Here is a 20,000-nt window from a genome sequence, read left to right as displayed (position 1 = left end):
TTAGGAGGTATAAACTGAAGGACAAAATTGGAATTCTCAAATGGTTTGCATATGATTCAGACTTCAGACCTAGTACACATGACATGAGGTTTAGAGGTTGGATTGGGAATGGCCTCTCTGCATATTGTACTCTTTTAAAACAGGGTAATGTGATGAGCTTCCAGGACCTGAAAGACAAATTTAATTTACAGAATCAGGACCTTTTTAGGTACCTACAAATCAGAGACTTTATAAATAGAAAGCTATTAAGAAGAGAGGATGCAACAGGAGTAGAGATCATTAAGATTTTCCAAAATGCGTATGCAGGCTCTACTTATCAAAAGATAGTTTCAAATTTATATGTAGTGCTTCAAAACATGAAAGGAGATAATACTCTGAATATTAAAGCAAGATGGGAAGCAGAGGGCAACCTTACTATATCAGCAGAAGAATGGGAAAGAATATGTAAACATCAGTGGAAAATGAGTAGTTCCCCCACATGGAGAGAATTCAGCTGGAAAAATGTGAGTCGTTTCTTTTGCACTCCAGCCCAGAAAAGACATTACACGTATCAGTCGGACTGTTGGAGACTCTGTGGGGAAACATTGGCAGGTCATTTTCATGTGTTCTGGAGTTGCCCTTCTGTGGTTCCATTTTGGAGAAGTGTCCACAGTGTCCTGGAAGCAGTTTTTGGTGTTGACATTCCTTTTGATTTTAAAACCATGTATCTTGCAGATCTGGAGGGACTTCAATTTGTAAAGCAGGATCAGTATCTATTGAGGGTATTGCTGGTGGCATCCAAAAAAGCCTTAACAAAAAAGTGGCTTACAAATGTAATACCAACTATAAATGAATGGATTTATTTAATCTATAGTATATTTATTATGGAGAGAATTACATTCAGCTTCAGAGGTCAGGTTGAGGTCTTCACAGATAACTGGTTTAGATGGATTGCTCATGTTTCTACCATAAGACCTGATTTTGTATAGTTTCAGTTAAACCTGTTTAACCTGTACAGTATATGCACCTGTTTGAGGTACTTATGTATTATGAATGATCATCGATAGAGAAGAGAGGCAGACATCTCCCCTTGTGTGTATTGTACGTATATTGTCTTGTTTTCGGTTGTATGTATTGTCAATTGTCAGTCGTTCATGTATGTTTGATTAAAATTCAATAAAACGTAAATTGAAAAAAAAGAAAAACAACAGGAATAACAGAATTTAAACTTTGTAATGCTATGTCAGTAGGACTAGGAGTAGGCCTAATGATTGAATGATTGATTGATTGATTGATTGATTGATTCTTTATTTAAGTGTCATGCTTCCGAAGAAGCCCAGCCCATATATGGACTTACAGGATACTTTTTACACTTTACATAAATAATGACAATAAACCAACATGACGGTTTGCAAACAATGATCAAGTGAATACTAAACTGACTAATACACCCCAGATCCTTACATGCAGGCAGATTACATAATATATTACAACATAAAGTAAAATACCATGAAATAAAATACACCATTAGGCCTGTAACAGGAGACACGTGGACCTACTGGGAGCTGGGATTGTCTTCTACTGCAGGCTCTAGAAACAAACTGTCCTAAATACTTCATCATTAAATAACTTCTGACTTCTGACCATCATCTTCCCAGAATATAGTTGGTTTTAGGCCTATCTCGCAGCCCGCTTTCCACGCCCACTTCCGGTAAATAGTGGTGTCTTTAACATGAGCATTTACACGTTTTTTTCTCTGGAGAATCTAAGTACATTTTCTAATGTAAAAATGTGACAGACCAATATTATTATGAAGCAAACAAGATGGTAAATCAGCTCGAACAGATAGAACAAACCTTACCTTGAGAAAACAAAAGTTGTAGACTTCTTAAATTACCTCTGTTAACATGTAGCGTCTATGGAGTGACGTCACGCTATCACCACTAACCCCGAAAGGGGGCGTATTTAGGGGGGCGGGGAAATTCTGTGAGATAGGCCTCAAATAGTGGAACCCTCAAATCATCATACAGGGTACAATAAAAACATAAAATTAAATTAATTTTCCACATCATTAAGGTCACATCATGTGCTACTTTATGGTGTCGTCCACAGTTAACAGTCTTTGTATTGAGTTGTGCTTGAAATGTACTGTAATTCTGCAAACTGTTAATAAATACTACAATCAATCAATCAATCAATCAGTCAATCAATCAATCAACTTAAGTTAAATAAATAAATACAGAAGAAGAGTTAGCCTACTTTTTCCATCAGTGACAACAAGTTGACAACAACAACAAAACTACTAGTGACACTATACTATAGAGCTGGTGGTGCTGCGCGCATTTTCGAGCAATTACGGCCCGACACAGCGGTTGTCTTCCTCAAGTAACAACACCACGTGACCCCGGCTAGCTGCGCTCTGCTGCTGCTGCCTGGGCTGCAGAACAATCACAGGCAGGAGGACAGGCAGGGACAGCAGGGAGGACAGACAGCACAGCACGGTGGATGAGAGAGAGAGAGAGAGAGACACCGCACCACTGAACCCTACACCTTCTTCAATCAGCACAACAACCACATCATCACCATCCTCATCCTCATCCCCCAGCAGCCACCCACCCACCAGCACCTCTCTCTCTAGTAGTCCACACTAGCCTCCATTTGTTCACAACACAGCCAGGAACAAAACAGTATAGGGAATGGACGAGAACCCGGGACCAGCGACCAACAACACCACCTCCACCACCACTCCGCGGGAGCTGACCCAGAACCCGCTGAAGAAGATCTGGATGCCGTACAAAAACGGCCTTCCCGAGAAACACATTTCTCAGAGAAAGGGTGCGTAGTTTAGTTTAATAATAATACAGCTGCGTAGTTATACTTAGCCTGTGAAAATAGCAGATAGATTAAAAAAAGATTAAAAAACTACAAAATGCACGCCGCGTTTTGTATCTTTTTTTAATCTAGCGCTCCGATCGTCGCAAAAAAATTGCTTGTCTTTCAGTTCCGCCAGAAAGGATGTTGTTGACATTATTTAGTTGTGTGAAGCACGCAGTCACTCACTGCAGACAGACAGACAGACAGACAGACAGACAGACAGACTGCATCCCTCACGACTCCCCCAGTCAGTCAGTCAGTCCACAACACGATCCTTATATTTTCTACTTTTTAGTGATGCAGCCAGATCAGGATCTGGTTGTTGTTACGCAACAACAACAATAGTGCGAGGGTTGGTATTATTGACTGAAAATGAAGACCGACTGACTGTGACTGACCCGCGCATCGATGAGAAAGGACTAGTCCAGTGAATAGAACAGAACAGTACAGGGATAATGTCCAGCACATTGTTTTCTGATGAATTGAAAAGGGTGGACCCTATTGTAAAGTAAACACGTGTAATGCTTTATGGTGTCGTCCACAGTTAACAGTTTTTTTTGTATTGGGTTGTGCTTGAAATGTATACTGTAATTGTCCAAACTGTTAATAAATTACTTCAATCAATCAATAGATCAATCAATCAATCAATCAATCATTGTTATAAATATCCCAAATAATGCCCCAGTGCAGCAGTCATGTGAAGTATTGTGTGAACCATTTGGTCTGTTGTGTGTGTCGCTCGTAATAATAGTGTCGAGTAGCTGGACATCAGCTAGTTGGAGGTGCCATACACTACAGTACTTAAACGAAGGAGGAAATAGTCTATGTCTGCCTGGCAGTAATAAAAGATGTCTGGCATCTGTTTCAAAGTTAGACGTTTCCTTTAGACAGTCATTTATTATTTATTGGCCCGTAAGGCATTTATACAGCTTTCTGTTGAGTCATCAGTAAGTACTGTGTTCTCTTACGGACGCTGAGTCAGTCACTAAAGCCATTCCATTTAATAATATTACTGCTGGATTGAATTTAACAAATGCAAGAGTATTGAAGAATATAAAATAACATGATTTGATTTACACATAATTCGTATGACCGATACTACATCATGAGGATGCTGTAATACTAGGCCTACTCTACAATATTGTTCTTTTTTGAGGTATTTGTACTTTACTTTTTCAATTTCCAGTACTTTTACTTCTACTCCACTACATCTCAGAGGCAAATATTGTACTTTTACTACACTACAACTTTGAATACCAGACGAGTCGCCCCTTCACCAACTCGCTCCAGGCGTACAGACTGGTGGAACTGCGCGGCCTGGTATTCCTAAAGTAACCTAAGGAAATTATGCATAAACGGTTAAACCTAATCTTATTCCTAACCTTAACCTCAGTAAAACTATACCTAAACCTAACCCCAGTAAAACTATGCCTAAACCTAACCCTATACCTAAACCTAACCCCAGTAAAACTATGCCTAAACCTAACCCTATACCTAAACCTAACCCCAGTAAAACTATGCCTAACCCTATACCTAAACCTAACCCCAGTAAAACTATGCCTAACCCTAACCCTAACCCTAACCCTATACCTAAACCTAACCCCAGTAAAACTATGCCTAACCCTAACCCTATACCTAAACCTAACCCCAGTAAAACTATGCCTAAACCTAACCTTATACCTAAACCTTACCTCAGTAAAACTATGCCTAAACGTATTTCTAACCTTATTCTCAGTAAAACAAAATAAAGAATACAAGACCGCCGCATCGAGCGGTCGGCGGAAAGAATCGAGGGGCGAGATGGTTTAGGAGCGACCGTACCTGTTACCAGTACTTTGTAGATTTTGATTATTATTACAAAAATACAGTAACCACTTATACCCAATATACATTTCGGCCATTTGAAAATAGCAGATTTACAGATCACTTGTAGATCTGCTATATTCAAAATATTCATTTGAAATTTCCAAATGAGACATTCTGCAATGCATAATGAGTACTTTTACTTTTGGTACTTCAAATACATTTTGATGCCAATAGGCTACTTTTGTACTTTTACAAAAGTATATTTTGAATTCCGGGACTTTTTAAATATTTAGATTTGTATTATCGTGAGAACGATGGCTTCCATTATCGCATTGCAACTTTTCAGGAATGGAAAGCCTACAGTTTCTATTGGCTTGGATGGATTCCCCATCGATGATGTCACTGGTGGACGGGTTTCTGAACTGCCCACAGCCCTCCTATGAGACACAGACTGGTTTCTGAACTGCCCACAGCCCTCCTATGAGACACAGACTGGTTTCTGAACTGCCCACAGCCCTCCTATGAGACACAGACTGGTTTCTGAACTGCCCACAGCCCTCCTATGAGACACAGACTGGTTTCTGAACTGCCCACAGCCCTCCTATGAGACACAGACTGGTTTCTGAACCGCCCACAGCCCTCCTATGAGACACAGACTGGTTTCTGAACTGCCCACAGCCGAGACACAGACTGGTTTCTGAACTGCCCACAGCCACAGACTGGTTTCTGAACTGCCCACAGCCCTCCTATGAGACGCAGACTGGTTTCTGAACTGCCCACAGCCCTCCTATGAGACACAGACTGGTTTCTGAACTGCCCACAGCCCTCCTATGAGACACGGAAAATAAATTGTGGCATTTTATCACGAACATTAGTGAGGACCAATTATGAAGATAGGTTGAGAAGTGGTAACCTGACTGCCCCATCTGGCGGAGTCAGGTTAGTGAAGTGGTGAAGTGGTCCTAAGTTAAACATTTGAGTACTTTTTCACTGTCATTATGAGCAGTGTTTTTGGCAGCAAATTTTAGTTTTAGTCCTATAGTTTTCATTTAGTTTTAGTCACATTTTACTTTAGTCACCTGGAATGTCTTAGTGTTTAGTCTAGTTTTAGTCGACTAAATGTCATAAGATTTTAGTCGACTAAATCTACAGTTGATTTAGTCGACTAAAATGTATTTTGGCGGGCCTTGATGCCGTCATAATGACTCACAACGCATTGCGCTGCAACGCGTTGTGAGGCATTACGACAGCTATTTTCAGCATGCAACTAATTGTAAAATGACTTACTGGATCTCTGGTCCACTAGTCCCTTCCATTTTAGTCTAGTTTTTATTTGTTGACAAAATTGTCAATATATTTAGTCTTAGTTTTAGTCGTGAAAAAAGGTAGTCGACGAACATTTTAGACTAAAACTTAGTTTTAGTCTACTAAATCAACACTGATTATGAGCGTCTTGATCCCAGGCTACCCTCTGACCCAGTCATCTGTGTAGACTGTAGACTAGAGTGTGGAAACAAACACAGTTAATATCTCCACTCTCCAGATGCCTAGTTATTGACCTCCCTCCCCCCCATTGCCTCATTCTGTGACCTCTGCTCATTGTTGACAGAATTCCCTCTACTGTCTGGTTGCAATGTGACTTGGGTTGCACTCACTCTGTTTGGTGTAACTGTATGTACCAAAGTCTTCTGAATTGTTGACCCACAGGAGTGCAGTGGACGGAGGGGGGTTGATGTGGGGGTGACTGAGGGACAGTGCAGTGGACGGAGGGGGGTTGATGTGGGGGTGACTGAGGGACAGATTCACACTATGGTCTCGGCCGGGTGCGCAGCCACTCGTAACCACTTGGCAGCAGGGGTGGACCAGGCATATACCCGGTCGGTGGACCCTCTGGTGGGCCGACCCTCTGGTGGGCCGGCCCTCTGGTGGTTGTCTGTTGGTTGTGTATCATTTATGTTGTACTGTACATGTGGTGTGTTAAGGGCTTGTATTTCAAGTATTTGTAATGTGGGCCTCGACCCGAAAAGTCAGTAGAGTATCTGCGCGCTGGTTGTGGTGGGCCAGTCTGGGCCAAATCCTTTGTCTCAGTCCAGCCCTGCTTGGCAGATGTGGTGGTTAGTGTGAATGCTGCGTACCGTTCCCTCGCTGCATGGTGCGGATCACCCAACCGTGTCTCGGAACCGATTGAAGTGTACTCGGATACGGATCGCTGCAATGTGAACGCATTGAATACAGTTGTAATGAAGTGTACTCGGATACAGATCGCTGCAATGTGAACGCATTGAATACAGTTGTAATGAAGTGTACTCGGATACAGATCGCTGCAATGTGAAAGCATTGAATACAGTTGTAATGAAGTGGACTCGGATACGGATCGCTGCAATGTGAACGCATTGAATACAGTTGAATGAAGTGTACTCGGATACAGATCGCTGCAATGTGAAAGCATTGAATACAGTTGAATGAAGTGTACTCGGATACAGATCGCTGCAATGTGAACGCATTGAATACAGTTGAATGAAGTGTACTCGGATACAGATCGCTGCAATGTGAACGCATTGAGTACAGTTGAATGAAGTGTACTCTGATACGGATCGATGCAATGTGAACGCATTGAGTACAGTTGAATGAAGTGTACTGGGATATGGATCGATGCAATGTGAACGCATTGAATACAGTTGAATGAAGTGTACTCTGATACGGATCGCTGCAATGTGAACGCATTGAGTACAGTTGAATGAAGTGTACTCGGATACGGATCGCTGCAATGTGAACGCATTGAATACAGTTGAATGAAGTGTACTCTGATACGGGTCGCTGCAATGTGAACGCATTGAGTACAGTTGAATGAAGTGTACTGGGATACGGATCGCTGCAATGTGAACGCATTGAATACAGTTGAATGAAGTGTACTGGGATACAGATCGCTGCAATGTGAACGCATTGAATACAGTTGTAATGAAGTGAACTCTGGTGCGGAAGAATCAAGGCCAATGTGAATCATGGCCAGCGGGGACCAAGAAACGTTTGAATCAAACAGACTCGGTGTGAATCTGCCCTGAATGGATCATACAAAAGGCCCCTTTTCCACCAAAATAACTTTGGTTCTACACCTGGTTCTTGGAACATTGGTGCTTTCATTCATGGATCCGCCGGCCATGTTTTGGTTCCAGGAACGGTTCCAAGTAACCCAACTTATTTAGGGTTCTGAAGCAATTCATTCATAGTGGAAACTCTCTGAACTGGTTCAACAACATTAGGAGGGGAAAAAAAGAACTGAACCGGTTCAACCCGGGTGGAAAATGGGCCAAGTAGAATACTGTTGTAGGCCAAAAGATTTGTACAAATGTATCTCTTGCTTTTTTGATATGCGATGTGCAAGCTGCATTACTCAATACACATATGTATAAAAAAATCACACCCGTGTGAAGTGAGTGGTGCAACTCCGGGGGCGGGGGCGGGGGGGGGGGGGGGGTTCTTCGATCTTCGATGTCAGTGGTTCTTCGATTTTTCAAAAATAGCAGACCTACAAGCTATGCGCTTGTAGATCTGCTATTTTTCAATAGCTAAAGCATAACATAATGCTAACACCAAAAGGGGTTCCCACCCAGAATGGGTTAAACATGGATAAACATCACTGTATTGACTTTGAGGCAATTTATTTATCATCTGGACAGTTACATTTCCTCAGGCCTTATCTAGAAGGATCAATACACAAAGGTTAAGATTGATTTTAATTCTCTCTCTCTCTCTCTCTCTCTCTCTCTCTCTCCCTCCTTGTTTCCAGTATGCATGACCAACTGTCCTACGCTGATCGTAACGGTAGGCCTCCCCGCCAGAGGAAAGACCTACATCTCCAAGAAGCTGACCCGATACCTCAACTGGATCGGCGTGCCCACTAGAGGTACTGTTCCACAGCTCAGAGAACCACTAGAAAAAAAAAAGTCTTCTGAAAGAATATATATTCAAAGATTTGTGCCGCATTTTCATGATTTTTAAAAAATAGCCGACCTACAAGTTCATAGCGCGCCACTCGGTGGCGCGCTATGAACTTGTAGATCTGCTATTTTTCAATAGCTAAAGTATTACATAATGCTTAGTTAAAACACCAAAAGGGGTTCCCACCCAGAATGGGCTAGAGGTACTGTTCCACAGCCCACTAGAGGTACTGTTCCACAGCCCACTAGAGGTACCGTTCCACAGCCCACTAGAGGTACTGTTCCACAGCCCACTAGAGGTACTGTTCCACAGCCCACTAGAGGTACTGTTCCACAGCCCACTAGATGTACTGTTCCACAGCCCACTGGAGGTACTGTTCCACAGCCCACTAGAGGTACTGTTCCACAGCCCACTAGAGGTACTGTTCCACAGCCCACTAGAGGTACTGTTCCACAGCCCACTAGAGGTACTGTTCCACAGCCCACTAGAGGTACTGTTCCACATCCGTACTGTTCCACAGCCCACTAGAGGTACTGTTCCACAGCCCACTAGAGGTACTGTTCCACATCCGTACTGTTCCACAGCCCACTAGAGGTACTGTTCCACAGCCCACTAGAGGTACTGTTCCACAGCCCACTAGAGGTACTGTTCCTCAGCCCACTAGACGTACTGTTCCACAGCCCACTAGAGGTACTGTTCCACAGCCCACTAGACGTACTGTTCCACAGCCCACTAGAGGTACTGTTCCTCAGCCCACTAGACGTACTGTTCCACAGCCCACTAGACGTACTGTTCCACAGCCCACTAGACGTACTGTTCCACAGCCCACTAGAGGTACTGTTCCTCAGCCCACTAGACGTACTGTTCCACAGCCCACTAGAGGTACTGTTCCACAGCCCACTAGAGGTACTGTTCCACAGCCCACTAGAGGTACTGTTCCTCAGCCCACTAGACGTACTGTTCCACAGCCCACTAGAGGTACTGTTCCACAGCCCACTAGAGGTACTGTTCCACAGCCCACTAGAGGTACTGTTCCACAGCCCACTAGAGGTACTGTTCCACAGCCCACTGGATGTACTGTTCCACAGCCCACTGGAGGTACTGTTCCACAGCCCACTAGAGGTACTGTTCCACAGCCCACTAGAGGTACTGTTCCACAGCCCACTAGAGGTACTGTTCCACAGCCCACTGGATGTACTGTTCCACAGCCCACTGGAGGTACTGTTCCACAGCCCACTAGATGTACTGTTCCACAGCCCACTAGATGTACTGTTCCACAGCCCACTAGATGTACTGTTCCACAGCCCACTAGAGGTACTGTTCCACAGCCCACTAGAGGTACTGTTCCACAGCCCACTAGAGGTACTGTTCCACAGCTCACTAGAGGTACTGTTCCACAGCCCACTGGATGTACTGTTCCACAGCCCACTGGATGTACTGTTCCACAGCCCACTAGAGGTACTGTTCCACAGCCCACTAGAGGTACTGTTCCACAGCCCACTAGAGGTACTGTTCCACAGCCCACTGGATGTACTGTTCCACAGCCCACTGGAGGTACTGTTCCACAGCCCACTAGATGTACTGTTCCACAGCCCACTAGATGTACTGTTCCACAGCCCACTAGAGGTACTGTTCCACAGCCCACTAGAGGTACTGTTCCACAGCTCACTAGAGGTACTGTTCCACAGCCCACTAGAGGTACTGTTCCTCAGCCCACTAGACGTACTGTTCCACAGCCCACTAGAGGTACTGTTCCACAGCCCACTAGAGGTACTGTTCCACAGCCCACTAGAGGTACTGTTCCTCAGCCCACTAGACGTACTGTTCCACAGCCCACTAGAGGTACTGTTCCACAGCCCACTAGAGGTACTGTTCCACAGCCCGCTAGAGGTACTGTTCCACAGCCCGCTAGAGGTACTGTTCCACAGCCCACTAGAGGTACTGTTCCACAGCCCACTAGAGGTACTGTTCCACAGCCCACTAGAGGTACTGTTCCACAGCCCACTAGAGGTACTGTTCCACAGCCCACTAGAGGTACTGTTCCACAGCCCACTAGAGGTACTGTTCCACAGCCCACTAGAGGTACTGTTCCACAGCCCGCTAGAGGTACTGTTCCACAGCCCGCTAGAGGTACTGTTCCACAGCCCGCTAGAGGTACTGTTCCACAGCCCACTAGAGGTACTGTTCCACAGCCCACTAGAGGTACTGTTCCACAGCCCACTAGAGAGGAACTGTTCCACAGCCCACTAGAGGTACTGTTCCACAGCCCACTAGAGGTACTGTTCCACAGCCCACTAGAGGTACTGTTCCACAGCCCACTAGAGGTACTGTTCCACAGCTCACTAGAGGTACTGTTCCTCAGCCCACTAGAGGTACTGTTCCACAGCCCACTAGAGGTACTGTTCCACAGCCCACTAGAGGTACTGTTCCACAGCCCACTAGAGGTACTGTTCCACAGCCCACTAGAGGTACCGTTCCACAGCCCACTAGAGGTACTGTTCCACAGCCCACTAGAGGTACCGTTCCACAGTCCACTAGAGGTACCGTTCCACAGCCCACTAGAGGTACTGTTCCACAGCCCACTAGAGGTACCGTTCCACAGCCCACTAGAGGTACTGTTCCACAGCCCACTAGAGGTACTGTTCCACAACCCACTAGAGGTACTGTTCCACAGCCCGCTAGAGGTACTGTTCCACAGCCCGCTAGAGGTACTGTTCCACAGCCCGCTAGAGGTACTGTTCCACAGCCCGCTAGAGGTACTGTTCCACAGCCCACTAGAGGTACTGTTCCACAGCCCACTAGAGGTACTGTTCCACAGCCCACTAGAGGTACTGTTCCACAGCCCACTAGAGGTACTGTTCCACAGCTCACTAGAGGTACTGTTCCACAGCCCACTAGAGGTACTGTTCCACAGCCCACTAGAGGTACTGTTCCACAGCCCACTAGAGGTACTGTTCCACAGCCCACTAGAGGTACTGTTCCACAGCTCACTAGAGGTACTGTTCCACAGCCCACTAGAGGTACTGTTCCACAGCCCACTGGAGGTACTGTTCCACAGCCCACTAGAGAGGTACTGTTCCACAGCCCACTAGAGAGGTACTGTTCCACAGCCCACTAGAGGTACTGTTCCACAGCCCACTAGAGGTACTGTTCCACAGCCCTCTAGAGGTACTGTTCCACAGCCCACTAGAGGTACTGTTCCACAGCTCACTAGAGGTACTGTTCCACAGCCCACTAGAGGTACTGTTCCACAGCCCACTGGAGGTACTGTTCCACAGCCCACTAGAGGTACTGTTCCACAGCTCAGACGACCAAACCTAAAGATAAATTAGATGTTTTTCCCACGGTACCCAAACTATAGAGGGTATGCAAAATGAGTGAGTTTAATGTCGTTTATCGTCATTTAATGTGATCAAATACAACTTTTCTGTTCGGATTTATGGGGCTGTCAAGGACAGAAAGTCGTTTTTTTTGCCACTCAGTAGGTGTTCCTGCATAACTTCCGGGTTTGATGATGATGATGATGATGATGTCACACGCATACCCTCTATTAAAAATACCCAATCTACAAGCTTACAAAGTCATGGTGTGAGCTTGTAGACCGGCTATTTTCACTATTTAAACATTTGTTTTCTAATTTATGGAATTTCTTTGTTTTGGTTTGACTTTTATTTATTTATGTATTTATTCATGCAATTCTTTAGAAAAATTGATTGAATTCGTTTTCAATTCATGAAAATGATTTCTTCTTTTTTGAAATGTATTCGTGACCCCAAAAAATGTGTCCTGACCGCACCGCACCGCCCCGCACCGCACCGCACCGTCCTGACCGCACCGCACCGCACCGCACCGTGGCTCTAGAGCAGGGTGACCGCACCGCACCGTGGCTCTAGAGCAGGGGTTTGTGTCCTGACCGCACCGCACCGCACCGCACCGTGACCGCACCGTGACCGCACCGCACCGTGGCTCTAGAGCAGGGGTTTGTGTCCTGACCGCACCGTGGCTCTAGAGCAGGGGTTTGTGTCCTGACCGCACCGTGGCTCTAGAGCAGGGGTTTGTGTCCTGACCGCACCGCACCGTGGCTCTAGAGCAGGGTGACCGCACCGCACCGTGGCTCTAGAGCAGGGTGACCGCACCGTGGCTCTAGAGCAGGGGTTTGTGTCCTGACCGCACCGCACCGCACCGCACCGTGACCGCACCGCACCGCACCGCACCGCACCGCACCGTGGCTCTAGAGCAGGGGTTTGTGTCCTGACCGCACCGCACCGTGGCTCTAGAGCAGGGGTTTGTGTCCTGACCGCACCGCACCGTGACCGCACCGCACCGCGGCTCTAGAGCAGGGGTTTGTGTCCTGACCGCACCGCACCGTGGCTCTAGAGCAGGGGTTTGTGTCCTGACCGCACCGCACCGTGACCGCACCGCACCGCACCGCACCGTGGCTCTAGAGCAGGGGTTTGTGTCCTGACCGCACCGCACCGTGGCTCTAGAGCAGGGGTTTGTGTCCTGACCGCACCGCACCGTGGCTCTAGAGCAGGGGTTTGTGTCCTGACCGCACCGCACCGTGACCGCACCGCACCGCACCGTGGCTCTAGAGCAGGGGTTTTCAACAGGTGGTCCGTGGACCACTGGTGGTCCCTAGAAGTATTGCATGTGGTCCCTGACCATTCATTTAGTAATGTAGGATTTGTTGATTTTTTTTAAATGTCTTTCCACTAGTTGAGAAACAGTGAACTGAATGACCTGGTGACCTATGATGACCGTCCATGTAGTCATTTACTGACAAATTGGAGGTCAAGAAATTCAACAGAAAAATTGAGTTATCATCTCAAGAGCGGGAAGTGCAGCAGATTGTCTGGTTGAGTCATTATTATTAGGAAATTATACTTGTGGACAATTGGTTGAGAAACTGTGGAATGTATGGGATGCATAGCAAGTGTTACAAAAGCACTAATCTTAGCCCTTAGCCCATATCCCCCCCAACACAACAGTGGTCCCCAGGTTGATTCTAAGTCAGGGTGGTGGTCCCTGGCTCATATCCCCACCCAACACAACAGTGGTCCCCAGGTTGATTCTAAGTCAGGGTGGTGGTCCCTGGTTCACAATCAGTTGAAAACCCCTGATCTAGAGTCAAGTCTGTAGGATGAAGGGAACCGTTTTGTTTTTCCCTCCTCCTCCCCAATAGGTTTAGTCATTTATCATTTCATATAAACACTGAAACACTTGCAACACTGACCGATCCTCTCGCTCTCCCTTCCTTCCTTGTAGAGTTCAATGTCGGGCAATACAGGCGGCAGTGTGTGAAGATCTACAAGTCCTTTGAGTTCTTCCGTCCAGACAACGAGGAGGGCTTGAAGATCAGACAGTGAGTCAGCCTTTAACAGTCTGTTCACCACAGGCGCTCTGACTGTGTTTAGAGACGGTAGTTGCCAGGTTTGTTGTCCTACTCTGACTGTGTTTAGAGACGGTAGTTGCCAGGTTGGTTGGTCCAAGTTACTTTGTTAGTTGCTGTTCTCTTAATCCATTTTGACCTGAGATCAGATTCTAAAAATGTCTTCTATATCCTGACAGTTTTCTGAAAAAGCTATGTTTCTATGTCAGTCGTTCTTCGATTTTTCAAAAATAGCAGACCTACAAGCGAGTGGCGCGCTATGAGCTTGTAGATCTGCTATTTTTCAATAGCTAAAGCATAACATAATGCTAACACCAAAAGGGGTTCCCGCCCAAAATGGGTTAACACTCTCGATTCCTGGTGTACTTTCAATCAATCTGGCGTCCCTATGTGGCATAGCAGTAGTGACCATTTCGTGGTTATGGGTCCATTTGGTTCCATTTTGTACCGTCTCAGAGTTACGGGTGGTCCTTGAAATGAAAACGTCTGAGAACCACTGCATACACTAAATGGAACAGAGCCTTAACCCATTCTGGGCGAGAACCCCTTTTGGTGTTTTAAGCATTATGTTATACTTGAGCTATTGAAAAATAGCAGATCTACAAGCTCATAGCACGGCACCGAGTGCCGCGCTACGAGCTTGTAGGTCTGCTATTTTTTGAAAAATCGTGAAAATTTGGTGCAAATCTTTGAATATATATTCTTTCAGAGCCAACGTTTTTAACTCAAATCTTTGCTTCTGAGAGGTTCCTGGAACAACATATTTTCACATGGGGGTCGGTGGCCAATTACATATAATTTTTGGGGTCCTTAACATGAAGTATTGAGCACCACTGATACAAAAACATAGATATTTCAGAAAACTGTCAGAATTTAGAAGATTTTTTTTTAAATTGCCTAATCAGTATCATCAGTAACACCAGTGAAGGAAATAGGGAAGGGGCTCTGGAAGTAGGTAGAGTTATTCTGCGTGCAGACAGAGCCCAGTGTAAATCAGGAGGTACAGTAGTTATTCTACGTGCAGACAGAGCCCAGTGTAAATCAGGTACAGTAGTTATTCTACGTGCAGACAGAGCCCAGTGTAAATCAGGTACAGTAGTTATTCTGGGTGCAGACAGAGCCCAGTGTAAATCAGGTACAGTAGTTATTCTGGGTGCAGACAGAGCCCAGTGTAAATCTGGAGGTACAGTAGTTATTCTGGGTGCAGACAGAGCCCAGTGTAAATCTGGAGGTACAGTAGTTATTCTGGGTGCAGACAGAGCCCAGTGTAAATCAGGAGGTACAGTAGTTATTCTGGGTGCAGACAGAGCCCAGTGTAAATCTGGAGGTACAGTAGTTATTCTGGGTGCAGACAGAGCCCAGTGTAAATCAGGTACAGTAGTTATTCTGGGTGCAGACAGAGCCCAGTGTAAATCAGGTACAGTAGTTATTCTGTGTGCAGACAGAGCCCAGTGTAAATCAGGTACAGTAGTTATTCTGGGTGCAGACAGAGCCCAGTGTAAATCTGGAGGTACAGTAGTTATTCTGGGTGCAGACAGAGCCCAGTGTAAATCAGGTACAGTAGTTATTCTGGGTGCAGACAGAGCCCAGTGTAAATCAGGAGGTACAGTAGTTATTCTGGGTGCAGACAGAGCCCAGTGTAAATCTGGAGGTACAGTAGTTATTCTGGGTGCAGACAGAGCCCAGTGTAAATCTGGAGGTACAGTAGTTATTCTGGGTGCAGACAGAGCCCAGTGTAAATCAGGAGGTACAGTAGTTATTCTGGGTGCAGACAGAGCCCAGTGTAAATCAGGAGGTACAGTAGTTATTCTGGGTGCAGACAGAGCCCAGTGTAAATCAGGTACAGTAGTTATTCTGGGTGCAGACAGAGCCCAGTGTAAATCAGGTACAGTAGTTATTCTGGGTGCAGACAGAGCCCAGTGTAAATCAGGAGGTACAATAGTTATTCTGGGTGCAGACAGAGCCCAGTGTAAATCAGGTACAGTAGTTATTCTGGGTGCAGACAGAGCCCAGTGTAAATCAGGAGGTACAATAGTTATTCTACGTGCAGACAGAGCCCAGTGTAAATCAGGAGGTACAGTAGTTATTCTGCGTGCAGACAGAGCCCAGTGTAAATCAGGAGGTACAGTAGTTATTCTGGGTGCAGACAGAGCCCAGTGTAAATCAGGTACAGTAGTTATTCTGCGTGCAGACAGAGCCCAGTGTAAATCAGGTACAGTAGTTATTCTGGGTGCAGACAGAGCCCAGTGTAAATCAGGAGGTACAGTAGTTATTCTGGGTACAGACAGAGCCCAGTGTAAATCAGGTACAGTAGTTATTCTGGGTGCAGACAGAGCCCAGTGTAAATCAGGTACAGTAGTTATTCTGGGTGCAGACAGAGCCCAGTGTAAATCAGGAGGTACAGTAGTTATTCTGGGTGCAGACAGAGCCCAGTGTAAATCAGGAGGTACAGTAGTTATTCTACGTGCAGACAGAGCCCAGTGTAAATCAGGTACAGTAGTTATTCTGGGTGCAGACAGAGCCCAGTGTAAATCAGGTACAGTAGTTATTCTGGGTGCAGACAGAGCCCAGTGTAAATCAGGTACAGTAGTTATTCTGGGTGCAGACAGAGCCCAGTGTAAATCTGTAGGTACAGTAGTTATTCTGCGTGCAGACAGAGCCCAGTGTAAATCAGGTACAGTAGTTATTCTGGGTGCAGACAGAGCCCAGTGTAAATCAGGTACAGTAGTTATTCTGGGTGCAGACAGAGCCCAGTGTAAATCAGGTACAGTAGTTATTCTGGGTGCAGACAGAGCCCAGTGTAAATCTGTAGGTACAGTAGTTATTCTGGGTGCAGACAGAGCCCAGTGTAAATCAGGAGGTACAGTAGTTATTCTGGGTGCAGACAGAGCCCAGTGTAAATCTGTAGGTACAGTAGTTATTCTGCGTGCAGACAGAGCCCAGTGTAAATCAGGTACAGTAGTTATTCTGCGTGCAGACAGAGCCCAGTGTAAATCAGGTACAGTAGTTATTCTGGGTGCAGACAGAGCCCAGTGTAAATCAGGAGGTACAGTAGTTATTCTGGGTGCAGACAGAGCCCAGTGTAAATCTGGAGGTACAGTAGTTATTCTGCGTGCAGACAGAGCCCAGTGTAAATCTGGAGGTACAGTAGTTATTCTGCGTGCAGACAGAGCCCAGTGTAAATCTGGAGGTACAGTAGTTATTCTGGGTGCAGACAGAGCCCAGTGTAAATCTGGAGGTACAGTAGTTATTCTGCGTGCTGACAGAGCCCAGTGTAAATAGGGAACAGCTACTGGAGGTACAGTAGGTAGAGTTATTCTGCGTGCTGACAGAGCCCAGTGTAAATCGACGACGTGTCCCTGTGTTGTTTGCAGACAGTGTGCGTCGGCAGCGCTGAACGATGTGCGGCAGTACCTCACAGACGAAGGAGGACAAGTGGCGGTACGTAGGTCACGCTGAGATTATTATTATTATTGTGGGCCAAATGTTGGGGCCGATTCATACTCCTATTTTAGAGCCGAAAGAAGTGGGTTCGGCTCTGTAGAGCCTACAATGTGACGTCATTTGAGGTTCGGGGGGGCGGGTACCGTCCTAAAGTCGGCTCTTCGGTGCTACTGAAAATTTCTGACGAGCCGAAATCTTTTCGGCACTACAGCGCCGAAACAGAGGTAAAATAGGAGTATGAATCGGCCCTTGGAATGCTGCGTGGTCCTTATAAAAGGCTGTCCGATAGAGCGTCGCAGTCCCGCCCCCTTTCATGACGACGCCAGGCCCAGGAAATAATTCCCAATGCATTTTTCCCATAGACATTTCAAAAAGTATTTATTTAAAGACCTTTTAAGCGTCGTACGAAGCCAACTCGAGTTGTGACAAATCATGACAACACAAACACAATATTTTGGACCAAACAAATAATTACAAAGAAGAAAAACAACAAAAAAAGTGTTTTTTTTTCCTCTTTCTAATTGTTTGTTCGGCCCAATTCTTTTTTGTTTGTTGTCATGATTTTGTCACAACTCGAGTTGGCTTTGTACGAGGCTTAAAAGGTCTTTAAATAAATACTTTTTGAAAAGTCTATGAGGAAAACGGGGAATCATTTCCTGGGCCCTGGTAGGGGGCGGGACTGCGACGCTCTATTGTGTGGGATTATAAACCCCCAGATTAACAGGGGTCTTTTGTTTTCAATAGGGATTATGAGTGTCCTGTAACATAACAGACCCCCCCCCTGTATCCTATCCGCTTTGGTCTCGGCCATCTGTTTTGAGTTTGTATTTCTCCCATAATTCCATGTCGTGTGCTCCTCCAGGTTTTGTATTTCTCCCATAATTCCATGTCGTGTGCTCCTCCAGGTTTTGTATTTCTCCCATAATTCCATGTCGTGTGCTCCTCCAGGTTTTGTATTTCTCCCATAATTCCATGTCGTGTGCTCCTCCAGGTTTTGTATTTCTCCCATAATTCCATGTCGTGTGCTCCTCCAGGTTTTGTATTTCTCCCATAATTCCATGTCGTGTGCTCCTCCAGGTTTTGTATTTCTCCCATAATTCCATGTCGTGTGCTCCTCCAGGTTTTCGATGCGACAAACACGACCAGAGAGAGGAGAGACACCATCCTGCAGTTCGCTGAGCAGAATGGCTTCAAGGTGCGTTGTCGTCAGAGCAAGGCAGGGGTTAAGGTGTTGGCACACTGGTGGTGCGTTTATTTCAGGCCGAATATCGGAGCGAATTTCGGAGGTCTTAAATTAATGGGAAATCACGTTTGCACATTGCCTCAGAAGATTTCGTCCGTATACATTTTATTGCTGTCTAGTGGGGTGATAGTGATAGCCTACTACTTTCTACTGTTTAGTGAGGTCTAGTGGGGTGTTGGTGATAGTGATAGCCTACTACTTTCTACTGTTTAGTGAGGTCTAGTGGGGTGATAGTGATAGTGATAGCCTACTACTTTCTACTGTTTAGTGAGGTCTAGTGGGGTGATAGTGATAGTGATAGCCTACTACTTTCTACTGTTTAGTGAGGTCTAGTGGGGTGATAGTGATAGTGATAGCCTACTACTTTCTACTGTCTAGTGAGGTCTAGTGGGGTGATAGTGATAGTGATAGCCTACTACTTTCTACTGTTTAGTGAGGTCTAGTGGGGTGATAGTGATAGTGATAGCCTACTACTTTCTACTGTTTAGTGAGGTCTAGTGGGGTGATAGTGATAGTGATAGCCTACTACTTTCTACTGTTTAGTGAGGTCTAGTGGGGTGATAGTGATAGCCTACTACTTTCTACTGTTTAGTGAGGTCTAGTGGGGTGTTGGTGATAGTGATAGCCTACTACTTTCTACTGTTTAGTGAGGTCTAGTGGGGTGTTGGTGATAGTGATAGCCTACTACTTTCTACTGTCTAGTGAGGTCTAGTGGGGTGTTGGTGATAGTGATAGCCTACTACTTTCTACTGTTTAGTGAGGTCTAGTGGGGTGTTGGTGATAGTGATAGCCTACTACTTTCTACTGTTTAGTGAGGTCTAGTGGGGTGATAGTGATAGTGATAGCCTACTACTTTCTACTGTCTAGTGAGGTCTAGTGGGGTGTTGGTGATAGTGATAGCCTACTACTTTCTACTGTTTAGTGAGGTCTAGTGGGGTGTTGGTGATAGTGATAGCCTACTACTTTCTACTGTTTAGTGAGGTCTAGTGGGGTGATAGTGATAGTGATAGCCTACTACTTTCTACTGTCTAGTGAGGTCTAGTGGGGTGTTGGTGATAGTGATAACCTACTACCTTTACGCAAAACGCAGCGGAAAAAACGCACCAGTGTGCAGCCACCTTTAAGGTCCATAACGGCAACGGAATAAGTATGACTCGCCACTCTTACTAGACTTCCAAGAAGTCTGAAAATGGGGAAATGTAACATTAACGAGTCCATTCGCAGCTGTCTGAGTGCAAGTCAGGAGGAGCAACACAGTCCCTAACCCTAACCCTTCAGCTGTCTGAGTGCAAGTCAGGAGGAGCAACACAGTCCCTAACCCTAACC

The 20,000-nt window shown here is 45.7% G+C and overlaps 1 protein-coding gene across 4 annotated transcripts in view; it reads left to right on the top strand.

Moving 5' to 3' along the window:
- Positions 1–20,000, top strand: part of pfkfb4a (6-phosphofructo-2-kinase/fructose-2,6-biphosphatase 4a) — a 49,060-nt gene that overhangs the window by 5,521 nt on the left and 23,539 nt on the right. For 3 of the 4 annotated variants that reach the window (XM_079508813.1, XM_079508812.1, XM_079508811.1), the window contains exons 1-5: positions 2,405–2,814; positions 8,447–8,563; positions 13,864–13,960; positions 17,362–17,428; positions 18,552–18,626. In XM_079508813.1, coding sequence (XP_079364939.1) covers positions 2,676–2,814; positions 8,447–8,563; positions 13,864–13,960; positions 17,362–17,428; positions 18,552–18,626 — 495 coding nt within the window. In that variant the 5' untranslated portion in view covers positions 2,405–2,675. Of the gene's footprint in view, positions 1–2,404; positions 2,815–8,446; positions 8,564–13,863; positions 13,961–17,361; positions 17,429–18,551; positions 18,627–20,000 lie in introns of those variants that run through there. The other variant, XM_079508814.1, reaches the window with a different exon arrangement.

This window comes from Electrona antarctica (genome assembly GCF_951216825.1).
Source record: "Electrona antarctica genome assembly, chromosome: 8".
NCBI lineage: Eukaryota > Metazoa > Chordata > Actinopteri > Myctophiformes > Myctophidae > Electrona > Electrona antarctica.
Note: the sequence above shows the minus strand (reverse complement) of the source record. Positions and strands in the feature narration are given on the sequence as shown.